Source organism: Diabrotica virgifera, chromosome 6, assembly GCF_917563875.1.
Source record: "Diabrotica virgifera virgifera chromosome 6, PGI_DIABVI_V3a".
NCBI lineage: Eukaryota > Metazoa > Arthropoda > Insecta > Coleoptera > Chrysomelidae > Diabrotica > Diabrotica virgifera.
In genome coordinates, this window is record NC_065448.1 from 168,913,347 (window position 1) to 168,938,909 (window position 25,563).

Consider the following 25,563-nt stretch of genomic DNA (forward strand, 5'->3'; position numbering starts at 1 on the left):
AGCTATAGAATAATAATTAGAGGTATATCTTATCTTTAACTAATGCTCTTTCTAATGATTCTTTAATTTTTTTATTTAAAGATAGAAAGCTGCATTATCGGAAGTCCATTTTGTTTAAAGTGAAAACGATATAAAACACATTATAATCTAACTCCATAAAATTCACGTAATGAGCGCATTGGACATAAAAATTGTTTGTGATCGTTTGTAATTGATTCCAAGCAAGTTAATTTCAGATGACTAAACGAATTCATCTGCAGTAAACAAAATTTTTAATACATTGTCTAGAAATTTTAATTTTAATAATTTATTTGCATTGATAGGTAACGAGTCAGTTCTGTAAATAATATAAAGTACGGCCCTAGTAGCTGTTCCAAAACTATTGCCACCCGTCGCAAAGACAATTGAGGGATTAGTAACGTCAACTATTTATTATGATACTAAATCGGTAGGGACATCCCACCAGCGTCAGGTCAAATTTCTTATATCTTGACGAAAAGAATACCTATATCCTAGGCAAACGATGAGGGAAGATATTGAATACATGATAAGTAAGTCCCCCACAGAAATGGGGACTAATATTAAGTATGCATTTGGTTTTTTCGGTATTAATTCTTAATACCGAAAAAACCAAATATTTCAGCATTGGAACAGACACAGCAAATTTTGTACTATCTAAAAGCCACAGTTAGAATGTAGTGCAGGTAGCATAGAGATAGAGTAATGTATTTCTTACGGGAGAACGGCCGACCACGTGGCGCATCAGGACAGGTGATTTCTCAGTCTATCGCCAAACTACCACGCACTTACCACTGTGCTACTGTGGCATCGCTGTGCGTCGTAAGACCAACACTGCATACCAACTGTGGCTTCTACTTTAGATAACAAGTAGATAGGGACTGTTGATGAATATAAGTATCTAAGAACAATATTCAATCTGCAATCAATATTCGCAATTTTTTTAGTGCTTTGGTAATATTAAATCAAATATTGTCTGTTTTAGATATTGGATGGCCGCATATTAAAAACATATCCCCACGAAGTATGGAGTGCGAACGTAGATAGGCCCTTAAATCTAATTGTGGGAACCACAGCTCATTCTGGGAGCTCAAAAAAACTGTTAATGAAACATACAGTTTGGACGAAAGAAATGATTAAACAACACATAATGGAATCGTTTTTAGCGCAATCGCCTCTTCTGGAAGAAGTTTTAAAGATGTACCCTCTTACTTATCAGGGTTTAAGTAAGATGATATCAGATATAAGAATTATCTGCCCGCTGTTCGCTCTGTCTACTGAGATGAGTAAAGTTCCTTTTTATGTTGTCACTCAGACAAGATTAGAACATGATCTTGCTGATATAGACTCTGACGTAGACGCGATTTTAGGAAGATACGAACCGAGAACTCCTGAACAGAGACGATACTTTTCAGCAGTGCAGGGATTGTTTTACCATTATGTTTGGAACGGTAAGATGGAAGATAATCTTATCGGAGAGAAGGTCTTGATTGTCGATCAGGATGTTTTACCCAATAACACGTATTCACATTGCAACTACTGGATTAAGAAGAATATAGTGCCAAGATATGCCGCCCTTGACTAAAATCAAAAATGAAACACTTCAATACATGTTTGGGTAAGTGAATATTTGTTTATTTTGTTTTTATTCCAATTTAATGTACAATCTGCTTCACTGGCAGTAAATGCATAAGTAAATGGTTTGAATATTCACACATAAGAGAGAAGCTGTTTCGAACAAGATAACTTTTACTTTAGTTTTACTTCTTTATCTTGTTCTACTCCTTAACTTGCCAGGTTTCGAAGTAAAAAACAATCTAATTCGGTTAGCTGCAACTAATTAATGGAAATAAAATCAAAATTCGTACTTTTCTACAAATTTTCCAACTTTTATTACTTTTCTAATGACACTGACAATTATCAATTTTTTATATATCTAAATAGCTAAATAGGAGAGACTTAATACTAACTTACAAACCGTAGATAGCGACTGAAAAACTACCTACGATTTCTTCACTAACTAATTTTCTTATTTTGTTGATAGTCCAGAATAATAACTCAAACATACTGAAACATTCTCCCTCTCTAAGATTAATTAATCTTAAAGAAATTTACAACTAATTAAAATAAATCACAAATAACAACCAAATGAATGAAAAATAATGAAATGAATGAAATTTAAATAATTATTTAAATTTTCAATCTTTTTGACATCCGGAACAGGCATTTTACATAACGGCTCCCTCTCATGAATGAAGTTGATTATGGCCCGTTTCTCAAGTTGACTGTTATCAGCAGTTGGTAATGTCGAAATCCTTGGCCATGCTACTTTTCCTTTTCCTGCGATGATTGAAACTCTTAAGCTCCCTCTCGCATGACCTCGTACATAAGCAACGGGTGCAAACGCTTCTTCGCTAGCATCACAAAATATGTGAAGTTGGAGTTCCATACTTAAATCCACATCGTAGAATCTTAGAACTTCAAACTCAGGACTTACTCGAAGTTCTTCCAACCAGTCCTTGAAGCGGATGTCAATAACGTATGGTACTTGATCATCCCAATCTACTTTGAATTTCCAACGTAGCTGCCCGATGATTCCTTTGACTTTCAATGGGGTGAGAAATCCTAGCGAGTCGAAAATACTCATTATGAAACTTGCTAGTTGACATTTTGTCTGATTCCTATGTCCTTTTAGAACATACTTGGGTATCCTTTTCGTATCCAGCTCAAATATGAAACAGTCCTTTACGTGATCCCAAAAAATTCCGAGTGTTTTTTCAATATTCCTAAATCTGACTTTAATGAAATTTGGATCGTTCCTTCCGCTAGTAGCTCTGAAGGAATTGCATTTGTAACTTTCACCGAATTGCTTCTCCATTTGACGATGGGAAAACCTCCATTCTCATGAATCATTCTAACCTTTTTCTGCATTTGTATTGCCTGTTTTTCCGTTTTAGCTCCACTCAAGAAATCGTAAATGTATGTATCTTTAATGATGGAATTAACTACAACTGGATATTGGTTTATATGTTCCTTTGCATTTAGATCCTTGGCATAGATTGCAGAGGTCGGTGAGCATGTCCATCCAAAAAACAATACTGACATTTCATACGAATCAGGTTCTCGATTACCATCCATTCCACGATACAAAAGCGTTTGGGCTGGTCGATCTTTTTTTCTCGGTGCAACTTGGTGAAACATCTGCTTAATATCTCCAGAAATAGCAAATCGATGTCTTCGGAATCTCATAAAAACAGCAGCAAGTTTTTGTAGCAGATCGGGTCCAGTGTAAACGAAGTCATTAAATGACTTTCCTTTACTTTTAGCAGCTGCATCAAATACAAATCTTGGCTTTTTACTCGGGTGAAAGGCAAAGAAATGAGGTAGGTACCATCGCTTGTCTTCTTTTTCGTTAGGGTATACTTTAACCTTCTGGAGAAATCCAGCTGAGATATATTCTTCGAAAGGGGTTGTGTATACCTTAGCAAAAGCTGGATCCTTATCGGCTTTGCTTTCCATGGTTAACAGTCTCTTTCTTACCATTTCTTCAGACGAAAGTACAGGTAGAACATCATTTTTCCACAGTAAGCTTGTTTCCCAACAGCCTTGTTTCTTAATCGTTGTTTCTTCCAAAATCTTCAAAGTTTCCACATCCTCTTTTGACATCGGTGTCGCAGATTTGAATGTTGTACAATCTTCGGCTGCAATGAAGTCACTCATGACTTCAGAGAGATCTTCGTTGTTAGTTTTCTTGCAAGTGAAAATAGAGAAATTTCCTTGTTTTTCTCCAGTTACCAATTCACCATTTCCAGCAAGAGTCCATCCTAACTTTGTTTTCACAGCAATTGGTAGATCAGGAGATTGTTCAATGTAATCTCGTGACAGGAACAAGGAGATATTATCATTTCCAATGATCAGTGATGGGGTTGCATTCTTCAGTGATGGGAAAGGTGCTCTTCGTAAGTACGGATACTTCTTCTTTAGCTCTGCAGCAGAATAGGTCTGAGAAGGCATTCATTACTGGAACAGTATGACACTTCAAAATGTAAGTCTTTGCATTTGAAAAGTCGCCTGAGATCTCTATTCTCGTTGTCATTGATGGATCCGTGTTATCTTGTCCGTTGAACCATCCAAGTGAAAGATCTCGCCATTTACCATCTATATTAAGTTTCTTCACATTTTTTTCCAGAATGAGAGTCTTTTGAGCTCCCGTATCAAACATAGCAATGACGGAAATTGTGGTTCCATTAGTTCCTTTAAGTTGAACAGGGGCATACCATAATAACGTTTCTTCAACTTCATCGTCTGTATCTGTAACTGCTGATCCCTGATGGCAGTGCATATGAGTAGCTGGTGGAGCTGAAGGAGGTTGAGATTTTGATTGATCTTGAAGGATAGCTTCACCATTTTCTTGAACTTCATCGAATCTTGAATTATCATGTAGGAATGTATGATGCCTTCCTCTACATCCTTCAACTTTACAAGTCATTCTTAATTTGCAGTTTTTGACTGTGTGATTTTTCTTTAAACAGCGAAAGCACATACGATTCTTCTTTACAAACTCGTCTTCTTCCTTAATTGGTAGTGCAGAAAACTTTCGACAGTCACTTACATGATGATTTTCAATTTTGCAGTACACACAGTATTCTTTTCGATCCGGCTTAAGGTTCGTTGATACTGTTCCAAGATTAGTCTGCTTCTTCTTTCTATCTTTGTCATTTGTATTTTCAGAAGCTGTAGTGAGAGTTGACACAAGATACGCTACAGACTGTTTTATAGAAATCCATTGTGAAAAATATTTCAGATTCTCTTCTCTTGAGGTGTCTTGTCGAAGCCAGGTGTACCACTCAGTTTCCATTTCTATCGACATCTTCTTGACCAGAGTGCTCAGGATTTCAATGGAATATAGATACTGGCTACTTTTATAAGACGTGATGCTTGCCACTAATGCTTGAACGGCGATTCCGAATTTGATTGTTGCTTCAGGTTTGGTTACTGATAGAGAAGGGGCTGCTCTTGCTTTAGTTAATAACCCTTCAATCACAAACTTTGGTTGTCCAAACCTATCTTCTAGGGTCTTCATGATGCTTTCTACATTATCGATGTTTGGTAGCAGGAATGAAACTGTCTCCAAGGCATCTCCTTTCAAAGCTTCTCTTAATCTTCGAATGTTGATTGAATTGTCAACTTTGTACTCTTTAGTTGATCGATCAAACTCAGCTTTGAATAGTGGCCAATCTTCTGAACAACCATTGAACTTTGGCAGTTTCTCTTCTTTACGAGAATGGGATTGTGTAGCAGACACCTGTGAAATCGCTTGAGCCATCAAAACGATTGGGTCAACTGGAACATTTTTTGATTCTGGTAGACACTTTACTTGTGGTATTTCTTCCACTTCAGTTTGTATGTTTACTTCATTTGAAGGATTGGTTTCGACGACTTCACCATCATCATCAGATTCTAAATACTGGTCTTCGGCAATTGATTGTCGAATGGCTTCAGCTTTTTTTATTTTTAAGCTCTTCTTCTTGAACTAAACTTAACGACTGAAGGCCTTGTAGTTTTAGCTGAAGGTGCCTCAATGTCTTCTTACTTTCTTGCAGGTTTTTTTGTACATTGACTAGCTTCTCAGCATCATCTACACTCAGGTCTTCTGGAGAGATCTCTTTTAGGGTTGAAAAGTCCTCAGAGCATAGTTCAACCTTTTCTTCTTCTTCTATGATCTTAATTTGTAATTAAGCAATCTTTTTCTTTGTCTCGGAGAGTTTGCCTCTTGAAGCGTATTCTTTTTCAAGGGCAATTACGGATTGGTTACTGCTTGTTGAGTAAACTGATGAAGCTCGTGACAATGAGCTTCTTCGGCTTGAATTGACTTTTGGTTGTCTTACTCTCGCTGGAGTTGGGGCATCTATTGGATTTCCAAACTCGTTGTATGTCATTCTTGGAGGGGGTCTTGATATACGCTTACTTTCACATTCGCTTGCTGACATCGTTGTAAATAGTAGTTTACCTTTGAACTCAAAATGACTGTATCCTTCCTCTGGAGAGCAGCTAACCTCTTCTTAATTACTTCAATTCCCGGGTTTCGGCACCAAAATGTTTCGAACAAGATAACTTTTACTTTAGTTTTACTTCTTTATCTTGTTCTACTCCTTAACTTGCCAGGTTTCGAAGTAAAAAACAATCTAATTCGGTTAGCTGCAACTAATTAATGGAAATAAAATCAAAATTCGTACTTTTCTACAAATTTTCCAACTTTTATTACTTTTCTGATGACACTGAAAATTATCAATTTTTTATATATCTAAATAGCTAAATAGGAGAGACTTAATACTAACTTACAAACCGTAGATAGCGACTGAAAAACTACCTACGATTTCTTCACTAACTAATTTTCTTATTTTGTTGATAGTCCAGAATAATAACTCAAACATACTGAAACAGAAGCTGTCCTCTGACAACCCCCCTTTTATACACTTAAAATTAGTTTACATAGTTAATTGATTAGTTCTGCTGATCTGATTAATTCTGTTGATCATAGTTTATTCAGTCGTCTTACGAATCCAGGTGGTGCATTTCGAAGTCTTTCTTCTTCCTTTGGATGATTTCTCAGTCCGTCAAGGTAATTTCTTGATATTCTTACAAATCAGGGAGTAGCTCTTTGTATTATCTTAATGTTTGATGGCTTTGAACAACCCCAATGTCTTATTATACATCTGTACAGGACCAGCTTATTTTCTATGCTCAGTTTTGATTTTCGACCTATGATCTGGCTCATTTGCTTACTTTAATGTTACTCTGAGTCTTCTTGACTTGAATTTGAGGTTTCCATGTTAATTTCTTGTCGAGAGTTAATCCTAAATATTTAACTTGAATGCTTACTCGTATCTCCGTGCCATTAATTGTCGTTATTGGACACTTATCTCTTCAATGTGACTTTGTGAAAGTGAACTGAGTTGATTCGTTTTCATTTACTTTCACTTTTCATCTTTGGATACTTTTACTAAACTTCTACTAAAATAAAACATTTCAGCGAAAACCGCATATTTCTTCTTAGAAGTTATAGGCAGTTAAAATGGGGGAAAATATAAGTGGACACCTGGTATTGTAATACTGTGAAATCGCAGTGCTATTGTCAAACTGAATTGTCAAACTCAATCATTTTAACTCACTTTTATTCAAAAAAACTTCATTCTATAATTTCCATTTTGTTATATTTTGTAAAATAGATTTATTTTATTTTGTTTTTTTTTTAATTGTAATCATCATATTATGGGTGCATCACTGGAAACGTCACTTTGACGTAAAACTTGAACACGTGAACAGGGTAATAATTCAAAAAATATATCCATTGGATATTAAAGGGTGTAAACTATTCAATGGCCACAATTGTACAGTTTATACTATTGATGGCATCTAGTAGGTTTTTGCTAATTTTACAGCTTATACACTACTTCAAGAAATTAACGCACCATCTTAAAAATGGATCATTTTTGAGTTCTCGAATTTCCTAAACCTGTTATAAACCTATAGCCTTATTCTTTAACAATATCGCTGTAATAATATTGTTGCTAGACAGGTAAATTGTATATCGGGTCTACCAATCAAACTGTGTTTTTTCTTCTCAAAGTTCACCACACCCTGTGGAATATTCTAGCATTTATAGAATACTGAAATTAAAACCCAACTATAGCATACGGTTTTCTTAACATGTTTCTTGATACATTCATGTGTGCGACAAACTTTAAGAAAGGGGTAATTTGCATGAAAAAAAAAATGAAAGTTTGTTTTATAAACGTATCTCCGCAAATGCTTCGTTTCCGAGATACGGGGTATTGAAATTTTTCTTACAAACTCACGATTTATTTATTGCCAGTTGAGTTTAAAACCGGTTGAGATATGAAAATGAAATTTGGTAGGTTTTAAGAGGTAGTTATTCCGCATTTTTTGACATACAATTAAGAATTTTATAGTCACCATTGGCGTGCAGACGGATAATATGACCCGTATGCGCGCCAATGGAGAATATAAAATTCTTAATTCTGTCAAAAAAATGCGCAATAACTACTACTCTTAAAACCTATCAAATTTCATTTGCATATCTCAACCGGTTTTAGAGCAATAAATAAATCGTCAGTTTGTAAGAAAAATTTCAACATCCAATATATCGGAAACGAAGCATTTGCGGACAGATGTTTATAAAGCAAACGATCATTATTTTTCCATGCAGAATTACCCCTTAAAGTTTGTCGCACTTACATTAGAAACACCCTGTATTGATGAAGAATTTGGCTAATGGCTAGTTGTTAAAGTACCTAACTTTTTTATTATCCAACATAAGCACATGAATCAAGAAACAGAATGTTAACGACGTTCTACACCTTCGGCAAAGAATTAAAGATTTGCATGAAATTTTAGTATGATATAGTTTACTTCAAAAAACTAAGACTTCATTTTTTAAAAATTGTTTTACCGTGCCGTTTAATTATTATTAAGGGTCAAAGTTAAGTTTTAACATGGGCTCTTATGGGAATTCTTAAAAAGTTAATAACTTTTGACCCAAATTTACGATTTTTAATTATTTGTGCTTAAATTAAAGGTTTTTTTGTAAGGAATAACATATTAAAAAATGAGGATTGTTTACCGTACCATTTATAATTACCGTAATTTATTCCGTCATTTATTATAATGTATTTTTATAAAGTATTCAATACTGAAACATATGATTTGAGTATTCCGCTATAAATGCATTGTTACCAACTTTTGCTTGCATATAAGTTTCCCCCCTTTCCTCTGAGAGGCATACCCCGCAACGAAGGTGTAGAACGTCGTTAAGAAAACCTGATGCCATCGTTGGGTTTTAATTTCAGTATTTTATAAATGCTAGAATATTCCACAGGGTGTGGTAAACTTTGAGAAAAAAACACAGTTTGATTGGTAACCCGGTATACAATGACAATTTACCTGTCTAGCAACAATATTATTACTGTTATATAGTTAAAGCGTTAGGCTATAACATATTAAAAATCACTTAAATCGAACAACAAGCTTAGGAAATTCGAGACATCAAAAATGACCCATTTTTAAGGTGGTGCGTTAATTTCTTGGAACATACAAAGTACAATACTATAAACTAAGTTATCAATCGAAGTAGCGCGCAAAACGACAATAAATATCGCCTCCGTACCACCAGATTGACAACAGGTGGAATACTTTCTTTGGTTACACCTCCTGAGACTTTCAAAATTTATAAGTCATACAGGGTGCCGAGGAAATTAAGATGAGAGAATTTTAAATAATTCACAACTCATCTACTCAGCGTGGCAGAGCTCCAACAAGAAAGATTCCTTAATACTCAAACAAAAGAGTAAACGAATTAAAAATGTATAAACATTCTCAATTTCTTTGCAAAACGAAAATGCAGCAGCTGCATAATACTCTGGTTAAAGCGGAGAATGCAGGAAGAGTCTATACCGGTTTCGGAGATCTTTTTCCCCTCATCAGTAAACCCATATCCTCTTCTCTCCGCTTTAACCATTTACCATAGCCTGGGCCTTCCCGAATTGCAAAGAAAGAAATGTCACGGATGAACTAGGGCCATCTACCGAAAAACAAACTAAGTTATCAATCGAAGTAGCGCACAAAACGACAATAAATATCGCCTTCGTACCACCAGATTGACAACAGGTGGAATACTTTCTTTGGTTACACCTCCTGAGACTTTCAAAATTTATGTCATACAGGGTGCCGAAGAAATTAATATGAGAGAATTTTAAATAATTCACAACTCATCTACTCAGCGTGGCAGAGCTCCAACAAGAAAGATTCCTTAATACTCAAACAAAAGAGTAAACGAATTAAAAATGTATAAACATTCTCAATTTCTTTGCAAAACGAAAATGCAGCAGCTGCATAATACTCTGGTTAAAGCGGAGAGTGCAGGAAGAGTCTATACCGGTTTCGGAGATCTTTTTCCCCTCATCAGTAAACCCATATCCTCTTCTCTCCGCTTTAACCATTTACCATAGCCTGGGCCTTCCCGAATTGCAAAGAAAAAAATGTCACGGATGAACTAGGGCCATCTACCGAAAAACAAACTAAGTTATCAATCGAAGTAGCGCAGAAAACGAAAATAAATATCGCCTCCGTACCACCAGACATTTTCGTGACATTTCTTTCTTTGCAATTCGGGAAGGCCCAGGCTATGGTAAATGGTTAAAGCGGAGAGAAGAGGATATGGGTTTACTGATGAGGGGAAAAAGATCTCCGAAACCGGTATATACTCTTCCTGCACTCTCCGCTTTAACCAGAGTATTATGCAGCTGCTGCATTTTCGTTTTGCAAAGAAATTGAGAATGTTTATACATTTTTAATTCGTTTACTCTTTTGTTTGAGTATTAAGGAATCTTTCTTGTTGGAGCTCTGCCACGCTGAGTAGATGAGTTGTGAATTATTTAAAATTCTCTCATCTTAATTTCCTCGGCACCCTGTATGACTTATAAATTTTGAAAGTCTCAGGAGGTGTAACCAAAGAAAGTATTCCACCTGTTGTCAATCTGGTGGTACGGAGGCGATATTTATTGTCGTTTTCTGCGCTACTTCGATTGATAACTTAGTTTGTTTTTCGGTAGATGGCCCTAGTTCATCCGTGACATTTCTTTCTTTGCAATTCGGGAAGGCCCAGGCTATGGTAAATGGTTAAAGCGGAGAGAAAGGATATGGGTTTATAGTTCTTAGGCCCCCATATAAAATTATTATTTATGACCACACCGTTGAAACTTTTTGTATTTGTTATTTGGGTGGAGTCGGACAAATTTCGAGCTTAGCGCATCATGGCAGTGGGGCGTTTGTCTGTCAAGCGGTCACGAAGTTGTCAATTTTATGCAAGAAAAAAATTTATAACCACATTGGTCATTTTATTTTAATCAATGGTTTTTATCATATAAACAGCGAAAATAATTTTGTCGGACAAAAATATTGGGGCATACGACGCGTCGGACACGCTAAATATGTCAAATTTATGAAAATAATAAATTTATTACCACATTGCTAATTTTATCAGAATATACCATAAAACATTTTTAAAATAATGTGGTAACCTTGTCGGACAATTTTCACGGGGCATATGCGCAGTCGGACGCGCCGAAGATGTCAATTTCCTGAAAATTTTTTATTTATTACCACAGATGTCATTTTTATTTTGTGCTGTTCTTTTACATGTGTAATGCATATTGGATCACTTGTCGGACAAAAATAATGGGGCGTTTTGGAGATACAGGGTGTCAAAGTTAAACTTTTTTTTTATTTATTATTGAATATTTCCTGACAGGTATAAGATAACAACATGAAATTTGGTATGTGGAGGTTTTTTGGGTCGAGGAAACTAAATTACCTACCAAAAATTATGCATTTCCCAGAGGGCGCCACATACGCCTTTCAGCACTTATTTATTACGTTCAATTTTTTTATCCCTCACTCTGTATAATTTTGACATTAAAATTTTTATTTTTATATTAGTTTTACTTAAAAAAGATATACTTCTTTCATCTCCCTAAACTCGACCGTTTTCGAGATAAACACATTTTAAATCTGCGATACACCATCATTTTTAGCATAATATCATTGTAGTTACACCCGAAAAATAACTTAAAACCATAAAATTATTCAAAAATGTATCGCAAATTTCTTCAAATGGAATTTGCGATGCAATGACATAAATTCGAGAACTGGCACAATTATTATGGTATTAAGTTATTTTTCGGGTGTAACTACAATGATATTATGCTAAAAATGATGGTGTATCGCAGATTTAAAATGCGTTTATCTCGAAAACGGTTGAGTTTAGGGAGATGAAAAAGTATACCTTTTTTAAGTAAAACTAATAGGAAAATAAAAATTTTAATGTCAAAATTATACAGAGTGAGGTATAAAAAAAATTGAACGTAATAAATGAGTGCTGAAAGCGTATGTGGCGCCCTCTGGGCAATACATAATTTTTGGTAGGGAATTTAGTTTTCTCAAACCAAAAACCCCCACATACCAAATTTCATGTTGTTATCTCATACCTGTCAGGAAATATTCAATAATAAATAAAAAAAGTTTAACTTTGACATCCTGTATCTCGGTTATTATAAACTTTGTACTAAGATAAGTTTAAATCTAAGCTAACTAACTAAGCTTAAATCGGTCTATTTTTACCTCAGGAACCTGACGTTAAGCTATGGCCCATTATTTACCAAATTTTACCTGTATATAAATTAACTGAAATTGAATGTATTGTTTCTCGATTCCACGTTAAGATATATATGGTCGTCTTTCTATGATTATCTCTCAAATGATCTAGTGTCCATCGAATGTACACTAGAGTTTTTTTTTCTATTCGAAATAGAATAAAAAAATTATTTAATGGCCGGTAAATGAACTCGTATTGCTCTATTTTTAAATAAATCTATCTAAATTTAGCGTCGCAACCACTACAACTACATAAACCATTTCGGCGATAATGGTCAAATTGATTATACTTTTGGAACTAGATACCTTCTAATCGGTATTACCGATTTTGATCACTAAATATGAGTTTGAAACGTATTGAGAAGTAGTGTCTGATGCATCCAAGGTCAAGTACCTTGTGTCAAGTATCCCTGGGCACTAAGGCTATCTCTATTCCCTACGTGTCCTCCGAACATCGGGTGATTATGGTATTCTTCTATTAATCTGTGTTTTTCTTTGTCATCTTTTATTGTTTCTGGTACTTCACATATGTATATTTCTATATTCTTCAATTTTTTATTTCCTTCTTTAATAAATTCATCAATTGTGCACATTTTAAAAATAATATCATTTACGTATATTTTTACTTTACGTACTGCATTCTCTACCGCCAGCTTATCAAGCTGTACCAACGCTTGGTTTAAATCGAAATGATTCAATCCTGTGGCTATGCTTTTGCTGCATTTTATTTTGTTTTTGGCCCTAATGCTCAGTCTTGGTGAGATTAGTTCTGCTCCAAAGGACAAAATTGGTAGTCTATGCGCCTCTAAATTATTTAGTACCTTCCTTACTGTCTGTTTGGTGGCTTCTGGCTGTAGTGCGAGTTCACTTTCAGCCTTTGTTTGTCTTGCTTCTTTCTCCTTTTCTTTTGCTTGAGCTCTTGTTATAGCTAGTATATGGGCGTTGTCTATGTATAGGTTTTTTAGTTGATGCAATGTTATTCTTGAAAGACTATCTGCGTAGTTACTTTTCCCTGTTATATACTCTATTTCGAAGTCATATTCTTCTAGGTCTAATCTGATCCTCGTGAGTTTTGAGGTTGGTTCTTTCATTGCAAATAGGTGTGTCAAAGGTTTATGGTCTGTTTTTACTTTGAATGTTGGTGCTCCATATAGATAACATTTAAAATAATTAATTCCCCAATGAATCGCTAGTAATTCCTTAACGATTATAGGTTTATTACATTCTCCTTTACTAAAACTTCTTGATGCATATGCTATAGGTAGGTCAATTCCGTTATAATCTTGACTTAGGATTGCTGAACAACTCTCATTGGATGCGTCTGTTGTTAAGATAAACTGTTTGTTGAAATCAGGATATTTTAAAATTGGTGGTTTCGTCAGAGATGCTTTAAGCTTTTTGAATGCTTTTTCACACTCCTCGGTCCACGAAAATTCTACTCCTTTCCTCGATAATTTGTTGAGTGGTCTGCATATTTCCGCAAAATTTTTAATAAAACGTCTGTAATAGTTGCAAAATGCTACAAATCTCTTTGTTTCTTCCGCTGTCTTAGGTGTCGGATATTGTTCAATTACTGCATACTTCGCTTTGTCTGGTGATACTCCCTCTTGAGAAAGATCATGTCCTAAATATGTTACTTCCCTTCTAAAGAATTGACATTTTCCTGGGTTAAGTTTCAAATTGAATTTTCGACATGTCTCAAATGTCTTTTTCAGGTTGTCTAAGTGATGTTTTTCGGATATTCCAATTACTACGATATCGTCCATGTAAAGAAATGCTTTGTCTGGTGTTAATCCTGAAAATGCTATTGACATCATTCTTGAAAAGGTATTTGGGCTTACATTTAATCCAAAAGGTAATCTGGTAAATTGAAATGCTCCATTTTCTGTGCTGAACGATGTGTATTTTCTCGATGATTTTTCTAATGGTATCTGGTGAAAGCCTGACATTAAGTCTATAACTGAAAACCATTTTGCTCTTCCTAGTTGATCTAATATCGAATCTATTCTTGGTAATGGAAATTTGTCTGTAACTATCTTCTTGTTCAGTTGTCTAAAATCTATGCATAATCTCCATGCTTTTCCTCCATCTATAGCTTTTTTCGGTACCAGTACTACTGGACTGTTGTACTCGGATGTAGATGGTTCTATGATTCCTTGGTCTCTTAGGTTTTGTACTTGTCGATTTAATTCCTCTGTTTGCGCATGAGGTGTCCTATAATTCTTGATATATACCGGAGTTTGGTCTTTAACTCTTAGTTTTTGTTCGTAGAAATTGTTACAGGTTAACATATCATGCCTTAGGGCGAATATGTCCGAATATTCCTCGCATAACGATACTAAGTTGTCTCGTATGTATTCTGGTATGTCTAGTTTCAGTGATTCTCGTAATTCTTTTTTTCTGTCTTTGCTGTCGTTGACTAGCCTATATATATTGAATAGTTTAATATCCAACGTCCTGATTGTGCTTGCGTCTACATTTACTGTTTCGTACGTTGTGTTCAAAATTTTGATGTATGGATTATTACTTGAAATAATTGCTCTTGCTATGAATATTCCTGGTTGTATTTCTTGCTGTTCCACTATCCTGTCTTTCTTTAACGTTTGAAAAATTTTTACGATTCTGTAAATTTCACATCTAGGCGGTATTATTATGGTGTCATTGTCTATATTATCCAGAATTTTCGTACTAATGTAACAATCGTTGTCCTCTTTAATGTGCATTTTAAGGTTTGCGTAATCTAGTATACATTGAAAGTTAGAAATAAAGTCTCTCCCAATGATTCCGTCTGTTGGAATTGGAAAGTTAGGTTCTACCAATTGAAAGATGTGTTCGAATCGAGTTCCTTTTACTTCGAGTGTTGTCTCAACTTCTCCCATTGTTTGCAACTCTCCTTTAGTGACTCCTTTTATTTTCGCCTTTGTGTTTGGTTTCACCTGTTCCTTCATAAAATCTTGTGAACATTTTAGTATTGAAATGTCAGCTCCTGTGTCTATGATAAAAGTGCTTGTGTTTTCAAGAATTCCTGTTTTCATTCGTACAAAGTTCGTTAGGTTTAGGTCGAAGTTGTAAATGTTATATTTTATTTCTGCCTGTGTGCTTCCAACTTCTTGTTCATTCAAAACCCCAACTGCTGGTTTTCTTGCTCTTCTTGACTGTCCTCTATTTCTAGTAACCTTACGTTCCTGTTACGTCCGCCTCTCTGGTTTCCTCTGTATGTTTGATTGTTAAATTGTCTGTATCCTCTGTTCGAATAATTTCGTTGATTGTCCGTTGCTTCTCCTTCGTTCCGTTGTCCGAAGTTATTTCTTCTTCCTCTGTCATATTTGTTATGGTATCCTCTTCTGTATTGCTGCTGTCCTCTCCTATTCTCGTAGTTTGTCCTATAATTTAAGACTCTTCCTTGTGCATTTTCTTCAGTCGTATCGATCGACAAAAATTTAGATACTACTTCCTGCGGTGATGTAAAGTTACCTGCTTCCAGTATTAGCTTAGCTTTCTCTGCATTAGCGTTTCGTTTCATTGTTGTTACTACGGCTTCCGTCGTATATTTCTTTGCTAAGTCAAGTGGCATTCCTTCCGCTATGTATGCTACTTTTAATTGTTCTGCTAAATCTTCCACTTCAGATGCGTACACTGCTGCATCTCTATGCCCTTGCCTTTTTTTTGCTAATTTGGCTATTAAATTCTTCGGATTATCACCTTTTAATTCTTTCTTTAGTGCTTCAGCTATCCGTGGAATTGTATCTTCTGTGGTTATTAGGTTCCTAGCCTTATTGGTGAGTCGCGTTTTTATTAGCGTTACAGCTGTGTCTTCATGACCTTCTGCCAATTTTCCAAGTAGTTCTAATGCGTCTAAAAATGGTTGTAATTTCCCTGCGCTTCCATCGAACTCGTTGGGCAATATCTTGCTTGCGATATTCAAAAATTCATTGATTGTCAAAGCCATGTTTAATATTGTTATATCTTGTTTTATGTCACCTTTTTTCTCTTTTATTTCGTCGTTAATTATTTCTTCTTCTCCTTCCTCGTCGCTTTTTCCTTCTTCTATTTCCTCATCGCTTTGTTCCTCTTCAACTTCCTTGTCGATTGGTTGATGTATTGAACTTGGAACCACTGTTCTCACATTTACTGCTTGAAATGATCGTATAACTTTGTCTCTGATTTTTCCAAAATATTTGTTGCACGATTCCCTTTGTTTGTCCGAAAGTGCTTCCCAGTTTTTCCTAGTCAATTGTGTGAACTTGTTATAAGCTTTAATTAGCTGTGTCGTTACTTCTTCCTTTATGTCCTTAGATTTCGGAACTTTTTTCTTTAAGACTCTTCTGCTTTGCCTGTCTATTTCTTGTGCAATTTCCTCAACTATTTTGACAAAATCTTCCCAAGTAACTTTGTTGCTACTCATTTATACATAATTTTTTTCCCGCTTCTGCACTTCTTAGCGAAAATATAAATTCGATAGTCTTACGGTGTATATAGGTATGTAGTATATAGATATATAGTAAAAATATAGAGATAAAATAATACGTCAATATATGGTAAAAATATGTAAAAATTGCAGTAGTAATAAAAATTCAAAAATAAATAACGTTATATTAACCCTTGTAAATAAGTAGTTAGAATAATAATTTAAATGTATTATGCATATAGCGTATATTTGTTATATCGTATATTTATTTTGATAGGTATATTTACGATAGCAAATATTAAGATCATAAAAAATTGCAAAAATGTACAAAAAAATCAGTAGTCAAATAATAAATGAATAAAAGTCAGCAAAGATAAGGTATACGTTGATAAATATGTAAAAAAATCATATAAAATTGTATCATTGCGTCCTATAATAACTTAATATGAGTGTAAAAAAAATCTTTTTATATTGATAAATATTGGTAATAGAATATAATAATTAAGTAAAAATAGGTAAACTTGAAACATATATTAATGTAATTAAGGTAGCACATAATGTTTATACTTTATACTTTATATTAATCAGGAAATACCATAAAAATAGCTAATATGGACTTACCACTTTTACGCGTCTTTGTTCGTATCACAAGTCCTCGCTGCACGTTCCATAGCATTGTCCATTTTCCATTGTCCCACGATGTTCCATCTCCATACTATTCCCTTTTCAGCTCCGCGTCGGCCTGATGTCTCCATCCATTTTACATATACCACACTGTTGTCTAAGGTGGTCTAGGTGCCTGAACATTGACGTGTTTCTTCATACCTGTCCTGTTCACCAGTCCTGAGTTCTTCCCTGGTTCTGGATCGCCATATGACAGCCCTGGGCACTAAGGCTATCTTCTCCCGGTGAGGGTGGTTATCCCTTATCCGAGGGGTGGAATAATTGATACGCTTTTACTTGTTGAGTTGTTTTATTTACACTCGCATTAGTATAAGCTGGTAGCACCGCACCCAAAGAACATCTCGTGTAGAAAGAGACACTGTCTTTAGTGTCGAAATATTACGTCTGATCACCAAAATAGAATGACGAATGTCTAATATAATAATAAAGAATTCCCTTGTTATAGTTTAACTGTTTATATATTTAGAAATGCCTATTCAGCATCGACCATGAAAAGTGTTTATAATTGACTCTGCAATTATTAGTGAATCGTGATCTTGGCTAACAATATTTATATAATCGAATGAAGGTTGTAATGTTGTTTTGATGACATAAATAACTGAAAGTAATTATCGTAGATAATTACAGGGTGTTTTTAAGATATATCTACTGAGTACAGATGAATTCTTGTACACACAGTCACATTTAAAAAATCGAAAATTTCTTGTATAATGTAGTGTCGCATGTACGGGAACAGCCGTTCTCTGGGATATAAAAAAATAATAAGCATCAAGGAGACCAAAGCGAACTATAAACAATTTTTCTCGGTTAGATCTACATAGATCAAACTGAAAATTTGTAGAAATACTCCTTATAATGTTTATAAGGACGTAACGTAGAGAACATTGCAAAATTTTAGAAAAATTTTCCGAAATTTGCCCTCTTATCGGAAAATCTTTTTGGAAAATTTTGGGTACAACGCACCGTCATGCCCTTTTAAGTGTTGTACATAGCGTATGTACCAATTTATAGCTAAATCGATTCAAAAGAAACCGAGAAACACTGTTTTAAATTTTTTTTTGATAATACCTCCTCCTCGATAGCCTAAAAGACTTAAGCTTTCTGTTCGTTTGCCCCAACATTTTTGTTAGACAATTAGATTTTTTGTTCAAGAATATAATTACTTGTAACTTACTGCATTTGTCGGAAAAATGGTTTTAAAGATAAGGAATGCGCGAACCCAGCATAGTTTAAAAGTATAATTTATTAATAAAAATTAAATTTTTTGTCCGACTTTGGATTTGACCCAATATTTTTGTCGGACACTTAGATTTTATGATTTAGAATATAATTACTTATAACCTGATACCTGTGTCGGAAACTTTTTTTTAATTGAAGAAAAAAAACTACAGAACGATGTTTGTCGTTGTTCAAAGAGTATGTATTCAAATATCAGATCACAATTTTTCTAAAATTATCCCTCTTGTCGGAAATTTTTTTAAGAAAATTTTGGGTACAGCTCTACGTCATACCCTTTTAACTGTTTTACTTATAGTGTGTACCAATTTTGAGCTATATCGATTTAAAAATAACCTAGAAAAACTGTTTTAAATTTTTTTTTTTGATAATACCTCCTCGTCGATAGCCTAAAAGAATTAAGTTTTCTGTTCGTTTGTCCCAACATTTTTGTCAGACAATAACATTTTTTGTTTAAGAATATAATTACATGTAACTTACTACCTTTGTCGGAAAAATGGTTGTAAAGATAAGGGATACACGAACCCAGCATAGTATAAAAGTATAGTTTATCAATAAAAATTAAATTTTTTGTCCGACTTTGGATTTGCCCCAATATTTTTGTCGGGCCCTTAGATTTTTTGATTTGGAATATAACTTCTTATAACCTGATACATGTGTCGGAAAATTTTTTTTAATTCGAGAAAAAAAACTACAGAACGATGTTTTTCGTTGTTCAAGGAGTATGTACACAAATTTTCAGATCACAATTTTTCTAAAATTTTCCCTCTTGTCGGAAATTTTTTAAAAAAATTTAGGTACAGCCAAGTCATACTCTTTTAAATCTTTTACTTAATGTGTGTACCAATTTTCAGCTAAATCGATTTAAAAATAACCGAGAAAAACGGTTTTAAAATTTTTTTTGATAATACCTCCTCGTCGATAGCCTAAAAGAATTAAGTTTTCTGTTCGTTTGCCCCAACATTTTTGTCAGACAATTAGATTTTTTGTTTAAGAATATAATTACTTGTAACTTACTGCCTTTGTCGGAAAAATGGTTTTAAAGATAAGGAATGCACGAACCCCGCATAGTTTAAAAGTATAGTTTATTAATAAAAATTAAATTTTTTGTCCGACTGTGGATTTGCCCCACTATTTATGTCGGACACTTAGATTTTTTGATTTGGAATATAACTACTAATAACCAGATACATGTGCCGGAAAATTTTTTTTAATTTGAGAAAAAAAACTACAGAACGATGTTTGTCGTTGTTCAAGGAATATGTACACAAATTATCAGATCAAAAGTTTTCTAAAATTTTCCCTCATGTAGGAAAATTTTTTGGAAAAATTTTGGGTACAGCTCTACGTCATAACCTTTTAAATGTTTTACTTAGTGTCTGTACCAATTTTCAGCTAAATCGATTCAAAAATAACCGAGAAAACTGTTTTAAAATTTTTTTTGATAATACCTTCTCGTCGATAGCCTAAAAAATTAAGTTTTCTGTTCGTTTGCCCCAAGATTTTTGTCAGACAATTACATTTTTTGTTTAAGAATATAATTACTTGTAACTTACTACCTTTGTCGGAAAAATGGTTGTAAAGATAAGGGATAGACGAACCCAGCATAATTTAAAAGTATAGTTTATCAATAAAAATTAAATTTTTTGTCCGACTTTGGATTTGCCCCAATATTTTTGTCGGACACTAAGATTTTTTGATTTTGAATATAACTACTTATAACCTGATATATGTGTGGGAAATTTTTATTTTTGTTGTAGAAAAAAAACTACAGAACGATGTTTGTCGTTGTTCAAGCAATATGTAGGCAAATATCAGATCACAATTTTTCTAAACTTTTCCCTCTTGTCGGAAAATTTTTTAAGAAAACTTTGGGTACAACTCTACGTCATACCCCTTTAAATGTTTTACTTAGTGTGTGTACCAATTTTCAGCTAAATCGATTCAAAAATAACCGAGAAAAACTGTTTTATAAATTTTTTTGGTAATACCTTCTCCTCGATAGCCTAAAAGAATTAAGTTTTCTGTTCGTTTGCCCCAACATTTTTGACAGACAATTAGATTTTTTGTTTAAGAATATAATTACTTGTAACTTACTGCCCTTGTCGGAAAAATAGTTTTAAAGATAAGGGGTGCACGAACCCAGCATATTTTAAAAGTATAGTTTATTAATAAAAATTAAATTTTTTGTCCGACTTTGGATTTGACCCAATATTTTTGTCGGACACTTAGATTTTTTGATTTAGAATATAACTACTTATAACCTGATATTTGTGTCGGAAATTTTTTTTTAATTGGAGAAAAAAAAACTACAGAACGATGTTTGTCGTTTTTCAAGGAGTATGTACGCAAATATCAGATTACAATTTTTCTAAAATTTTCCCTCTTGTCGGAAAATTTTTTGGGAAAATTTTGGGTTCAGATCTACATCATACCCTTTTAAATGTTTTACTTAGTGTGTGTACCAATTATCAGCTAAATCGATTCAAAAGTAACCGAGAAACACTGTTTGAAATTTTTTTTTGATAATACCTCCTCGTCGATAGCCTAAAAGAATTAAGTTTTCTTTTCGTTTGCCCCAACATTTTTGTCAGACAATTACATTTTTTGTTTAAGAATATAATTACTTGTAACCTACTACTTTTGTCGGAAAAATGGTTGTAAAGATAAGGGATGCACGAACGCAACATTGTTTGAAAGTATAGTTTACTAATAAAAATTAAGTTTTTTGTCCGACTGTCGATTTGCCCCAATATTTTTGTCCGACACTTTGATTTTTTGATTAAAAATATAATTAGTTATAACCTATTAATGTTGTCGGAAAAATGGTTGTAAATAAAAAAATTTCAGGAAATTGACATCTTCGGCGCGCCCGACTGCGCATATGCCCCGTGAAAATTGTCCGACAAGGTTACCACATTATTGTAAAAAGGTTTTATGGTAGATACCGTTAAAATTATCCATGTGGTAATAAATTTATTTTTTTCATAAATTTGACATCTTTAGCGTGTCCGACGCGTCATATGCCCCAATATTTTTGTCCGACAAAATTATTTTCGCTGTTTATATGATAAAAACCATTGATTAAAATAAAATGACCAATGTGGTTATAAATTTTTTTCTTGCATAAAATTGACAACTTCGTGACCGCTTGACAGACAAACGCCCCACTGCCATGATGCGCTAAGCTCGAAATTTGTCCGACTCCACCCAAATAACAAGTACAAAAAGTTTCAACGGTGTGGTCATAAATAATAATTTTATATGGGGGCCTAAGAACTATTACTGATGAGGGGAAAAAGATCTCCGAAACCGGTATAGACTCTTCCTGCACTCTCCGCTTTAACCAGAGTATTATGTAGCTGCTGCATTTTCGTTTTGCAAAGAAATTGAGAATGTTTATACATTTTTAATTCGTTTACTCTTTTGTTTGAGTATTAAGGAATCTTTCTTGTTGGAGCTCTGCCACGCTGAGTAGATGAGTTGTGAATTATTTAAAATTCTCTCATCTTAATTTCCTCGGCACCCTGTATGACTTATACATTTTGAAAGTCTCAGGAGGTGTAACCAAAGAAAGTATTCCACCTGTTGTCAATCTGGTGGTACGGAGGCGATATTTATTGTCGTTTTCTGCGCTACTTCGATTGATAACTTAGTTTGTTTTTCGGTAGATGGCCCTAGTTCATCCGTGACATTTCTTTCTTTGCAATTCGGGAAGGCCCAGGCTATGGTAAATGGTTAAAGCGGAGAGAAGAGGATATGGGTTTACTGATGAGGGGAAAAAGATCTCCGAAACCGGTATAGACTCTTCCTGCATTCTCCGCTTTAACCAGAGTATTATGCAGCTGCTGCATTTTCGTTTTGCAAAGAAATTGAGAATGTTTATACATTTTTGCAATACTATAGTTTCGCTACCAGAAACAAAGTATTGGTCTTCGTATGACAGACAGGAAAATTGTAGACAATATGCATGATTTATTTCGTCAAATTATGTATATTTTAAAAATAGTGTTGATATTTTTTAACCGTTTTAGATATGCAAGAGATGTTAGAGCTACGCTACAATCCAACATCAAAGTTACGAACCTGTGCAGGGTGCAAAAGAAAAAAAATACTCAAAAACTTTTGTGCAGAAAGGCAAAGGAAAAAGCGGCAATAACTGATATTTCCTTGTCAAGTTAATAAGACAGTATTTATTTAGGTTAGTCTTTAAGGGATCAGTATTAGATTATATGTGAGTTTTTATGATAGATATATTTATACATTTTTGTGTGCCAAACATTAGAATTGAGAGTAGAATAATAATTATTGCATCTATAAAGTCATGTAAAGTATATACGTATATACAGGGTGTCCCGGAAAATAGTGCGTTCGTTTAAGGTATGGAGAGAATACACAATTTAGAACGAAAAAGTCCTATACCATTTTTTTCTAAAGTTAACCGTTTCCAAAAAAAAAGTTAACATTGTTTTCCATATACCTGTATTTTAATGTTTGGAAATTTTAATAAACTGGCAACATCGTACGCCCTACGGAATAATAACAGATAATAAGAAATCATTTGTGATTGTGATTTACAGTATTTATAATAATCCAACCTAATAGTAGGTACTTATGTATTTACTATTTGTTTACTAAAATTATTTTCTTTTGAAATGTATTGAAATACCTGTTGCATAATTTTAAACGAATTACACATCTTTTAACATAAAAACACATCTTTTAACTGAACTAGTATTATGTATTTAGTAAGATTTAAATGTGTTGAATGCTGAGTATTGCTGAGGGCTTTAACTGAATTACATAGTTTACAGTGGAACTTAAATACACCAGATAATGTCTTAGTAATTTGTTTACTTGTGAACTGAAATAATTAAGTTGTACTTACTTGAAAATAATTTTATTATACCGAATAGATGGTCCAAGTAACCCACTTTTACAAACACCATTCATACGACGAGAAATACCGGCAAAACATTTTGAAAAAAATTAATTATAGTATGCCTCTCCATTTAGTGATCTGCCATAAAAAATCAACGTAATAACATAATAGGTAATACACTCACGATTCGAAAACATTTTCGGCATTGACACTAAACAGGATTCTTTAAAACTATCTGTTTACTATCTGTCTTCTATCTATGTATTTACATGGGACTGTCTATGCTTAAATTTGCGTACCAAAATGTATTTTAATTTTTTGGTCAAACGGTTGTATTTAGAAAAAAATGTTATAAGAATTTTTTGTTCTACATGGTGCCTTCTACCTATATCTTTAAGGAACGCACTATTTTCCGGGACACCCTGTAGAGGTGAATTTGATAAACATTGATTTTATGTCGATTCTTAAAAAAATTTGGTTCTACTGAAGCCAAAAAAGCATATAAAAAGGCGTTTACGAATGTCATTTCGTAATTTTCGAAAACTTCAAATATTGCTGGCCACGTAGTCATGTTTCCCACTACGAAGTGGGTAAAAGTAAAAGTCTATCTCCGATATTATTAATTTGAAAATAACCGTTTCCACCAATTCCTAAAATTTGTAGGGCCTTAGATTTACAAAGATTTCTTTAATTAAATTTCTATAGAGCAGAGTAATAACTGTGATGCTACTTCATTCCTGACTAAAAGTTACTGCTTCCGCGGTTGTTGTCACTCATCTGTTAGTGATAACTTTAATATGAGCTTGAAAATGGATAGCAGCTACAGAAAACATTTCATTTATAGATGATTACCAAATAATCCATTATTTGTCCATATCCATGTCAATTTGCCGATATCCATGTCAATTTGTCGATATCGTTCTCGATCTTGCGCGGCACGTAATAATTCATCTGCTGATAAGCCAGTAGAGATGTTGAAAAAGTATCTATTCGTTACAAAGTACTCGTTATTACGAATACCGGAAGTAACGATTACTATAGAGAGAGGCAAATCGTAACTTTGATTACATTGATAACTGATTACTTTCGTTACTTCGTACCAATCGTATCAGAGCGAGTAACGACTATTGTATCTACTTTGATTACTTTGATTACTCTGATTACTTTGTTACTTCGTACCAATTGTATCAGAGCGAGTAACGACTATATAGGGCTTTTCATTCACAGTCATTTGTTTCGATCTCCTGTCATGTGTTGTATAATTTGTGTATAATATTAATATACACGAATTCGAATTATACGACATATGACAGGAGCTCGAAACAAATGACTGTGAATGAAAAGCCCTATTGTATCTACTTTGATTACTATGATTACTTCGTACCAATTGCATCAGAGCGAGTAACGACTATTGTATCTACAACCAGTACACTTGATTACTTTCTACCAATCGTATCCCAGCGAGTTACGGACGGGACCTGTATTTTACGAGTGTTATCGAGTATCGTTATCGGTATGAAGCGTTTTAAGGGTGTGATAGTGAGGAGAAGGTAGAAGATGAAATAGAGGGAGGTATAATGGTATACGTAAAATATGTAATGTATGTCATTCACAAATATCGAATGCGAGAACCCTATATTTTTATCTAGATCTACGCCATTTGCCGATGTAGATTAGATAGTAGATCTTGTTATATCGGAATACCTATACAAAATACCTACCTACTGAGAAATACGATTCTCGATATGATTACCGGTACTCAAATACAAAAGTAACAAAAGTAATTATAGTAATCAAATCATTTTTATCCCTTAAACAGATCGGTGAAGGTCGTTGTTATATTGGAATACCTATACAAAATACCTACCTACTGAGAAATACGATTCTCGATATGATTACCGGTACTCAAATACAAAAGTAACAAAGGTAATCATAGTAATCAAAGTAACGAATACTGTAAATGATTACTTTATACAGAAGTAACGACTTGTAACGAATACTCGAAAGTAACTATAATCAACATCACTATAAGCCAGTCCATTGACGAAGTTTTTGGAGCCATGAATATTTCTTACTACTCCTCTTTTTCCGTCTATCTTTCCAT

General features: G+C 33.9%; 2 protein-coding genes across 2 annotated transcripts in view; one reads left to right on the forward strand and one right to left on the reverse strand.

The window, feature by feature from the left end:
• LOC114328367 (neurotactin) overlaps positions 1 to 24,703 on the forward strand; it is an 85,288-nt gene extending 60,585 nt beyond the window's left edge. The window contains exons 5-6 of the mRNA XM_028277204.2: positions 1,004 to 1,636; positions 22,612 to 24,703. Of these exons, the coding sequence (XP_028133005.2) occupies positions 1,004 to 1,603 (600 nt within the window). The 3' untranslated portion in view covers positions 1,604 to 1,636; positions 22,612 to 24,703. The remainder of the gene's footprint in view (positions 1 to 1,003; positions 1,637 to 22,611) is intronic.
• Positions 3,920 to 5,635, reverse strand: LOC126886240 (uncharacterized). Its single transcript, XM_050653105.1, has 2 exons — positions 5,612 to 5,635; positions 3,920 to 5,551 (listed from the first exon to the last, which is right to left on the reverse strand). Exons 1-2 carry the CDS (start codon positions 5,633 to 5,635, stop codon positions 3,920 to 3,922), a joined length of 1,656 nt encoding a protein of 551 aa, XP_050509062.1.
• Positions 24,704 to 25,563: the final 860 nt, after the last annotated feature.

Excerpts from the sequence above, each read along its gene's own strand:
- LOC126886240 (XM_050653105.1), bottom strand. The coding sequence starts at position 5,635 with ATGTACAAAAAAACCTGCAAGAAA. Across the intron at positions 5,552-5,611 it reads ACAAAAAAACCTGCAAGAAA|TTCAAGAAGAAGAGCTTAAA; the intron begins GTAAGAAGACAT and ends CGTTAAGTTTAG.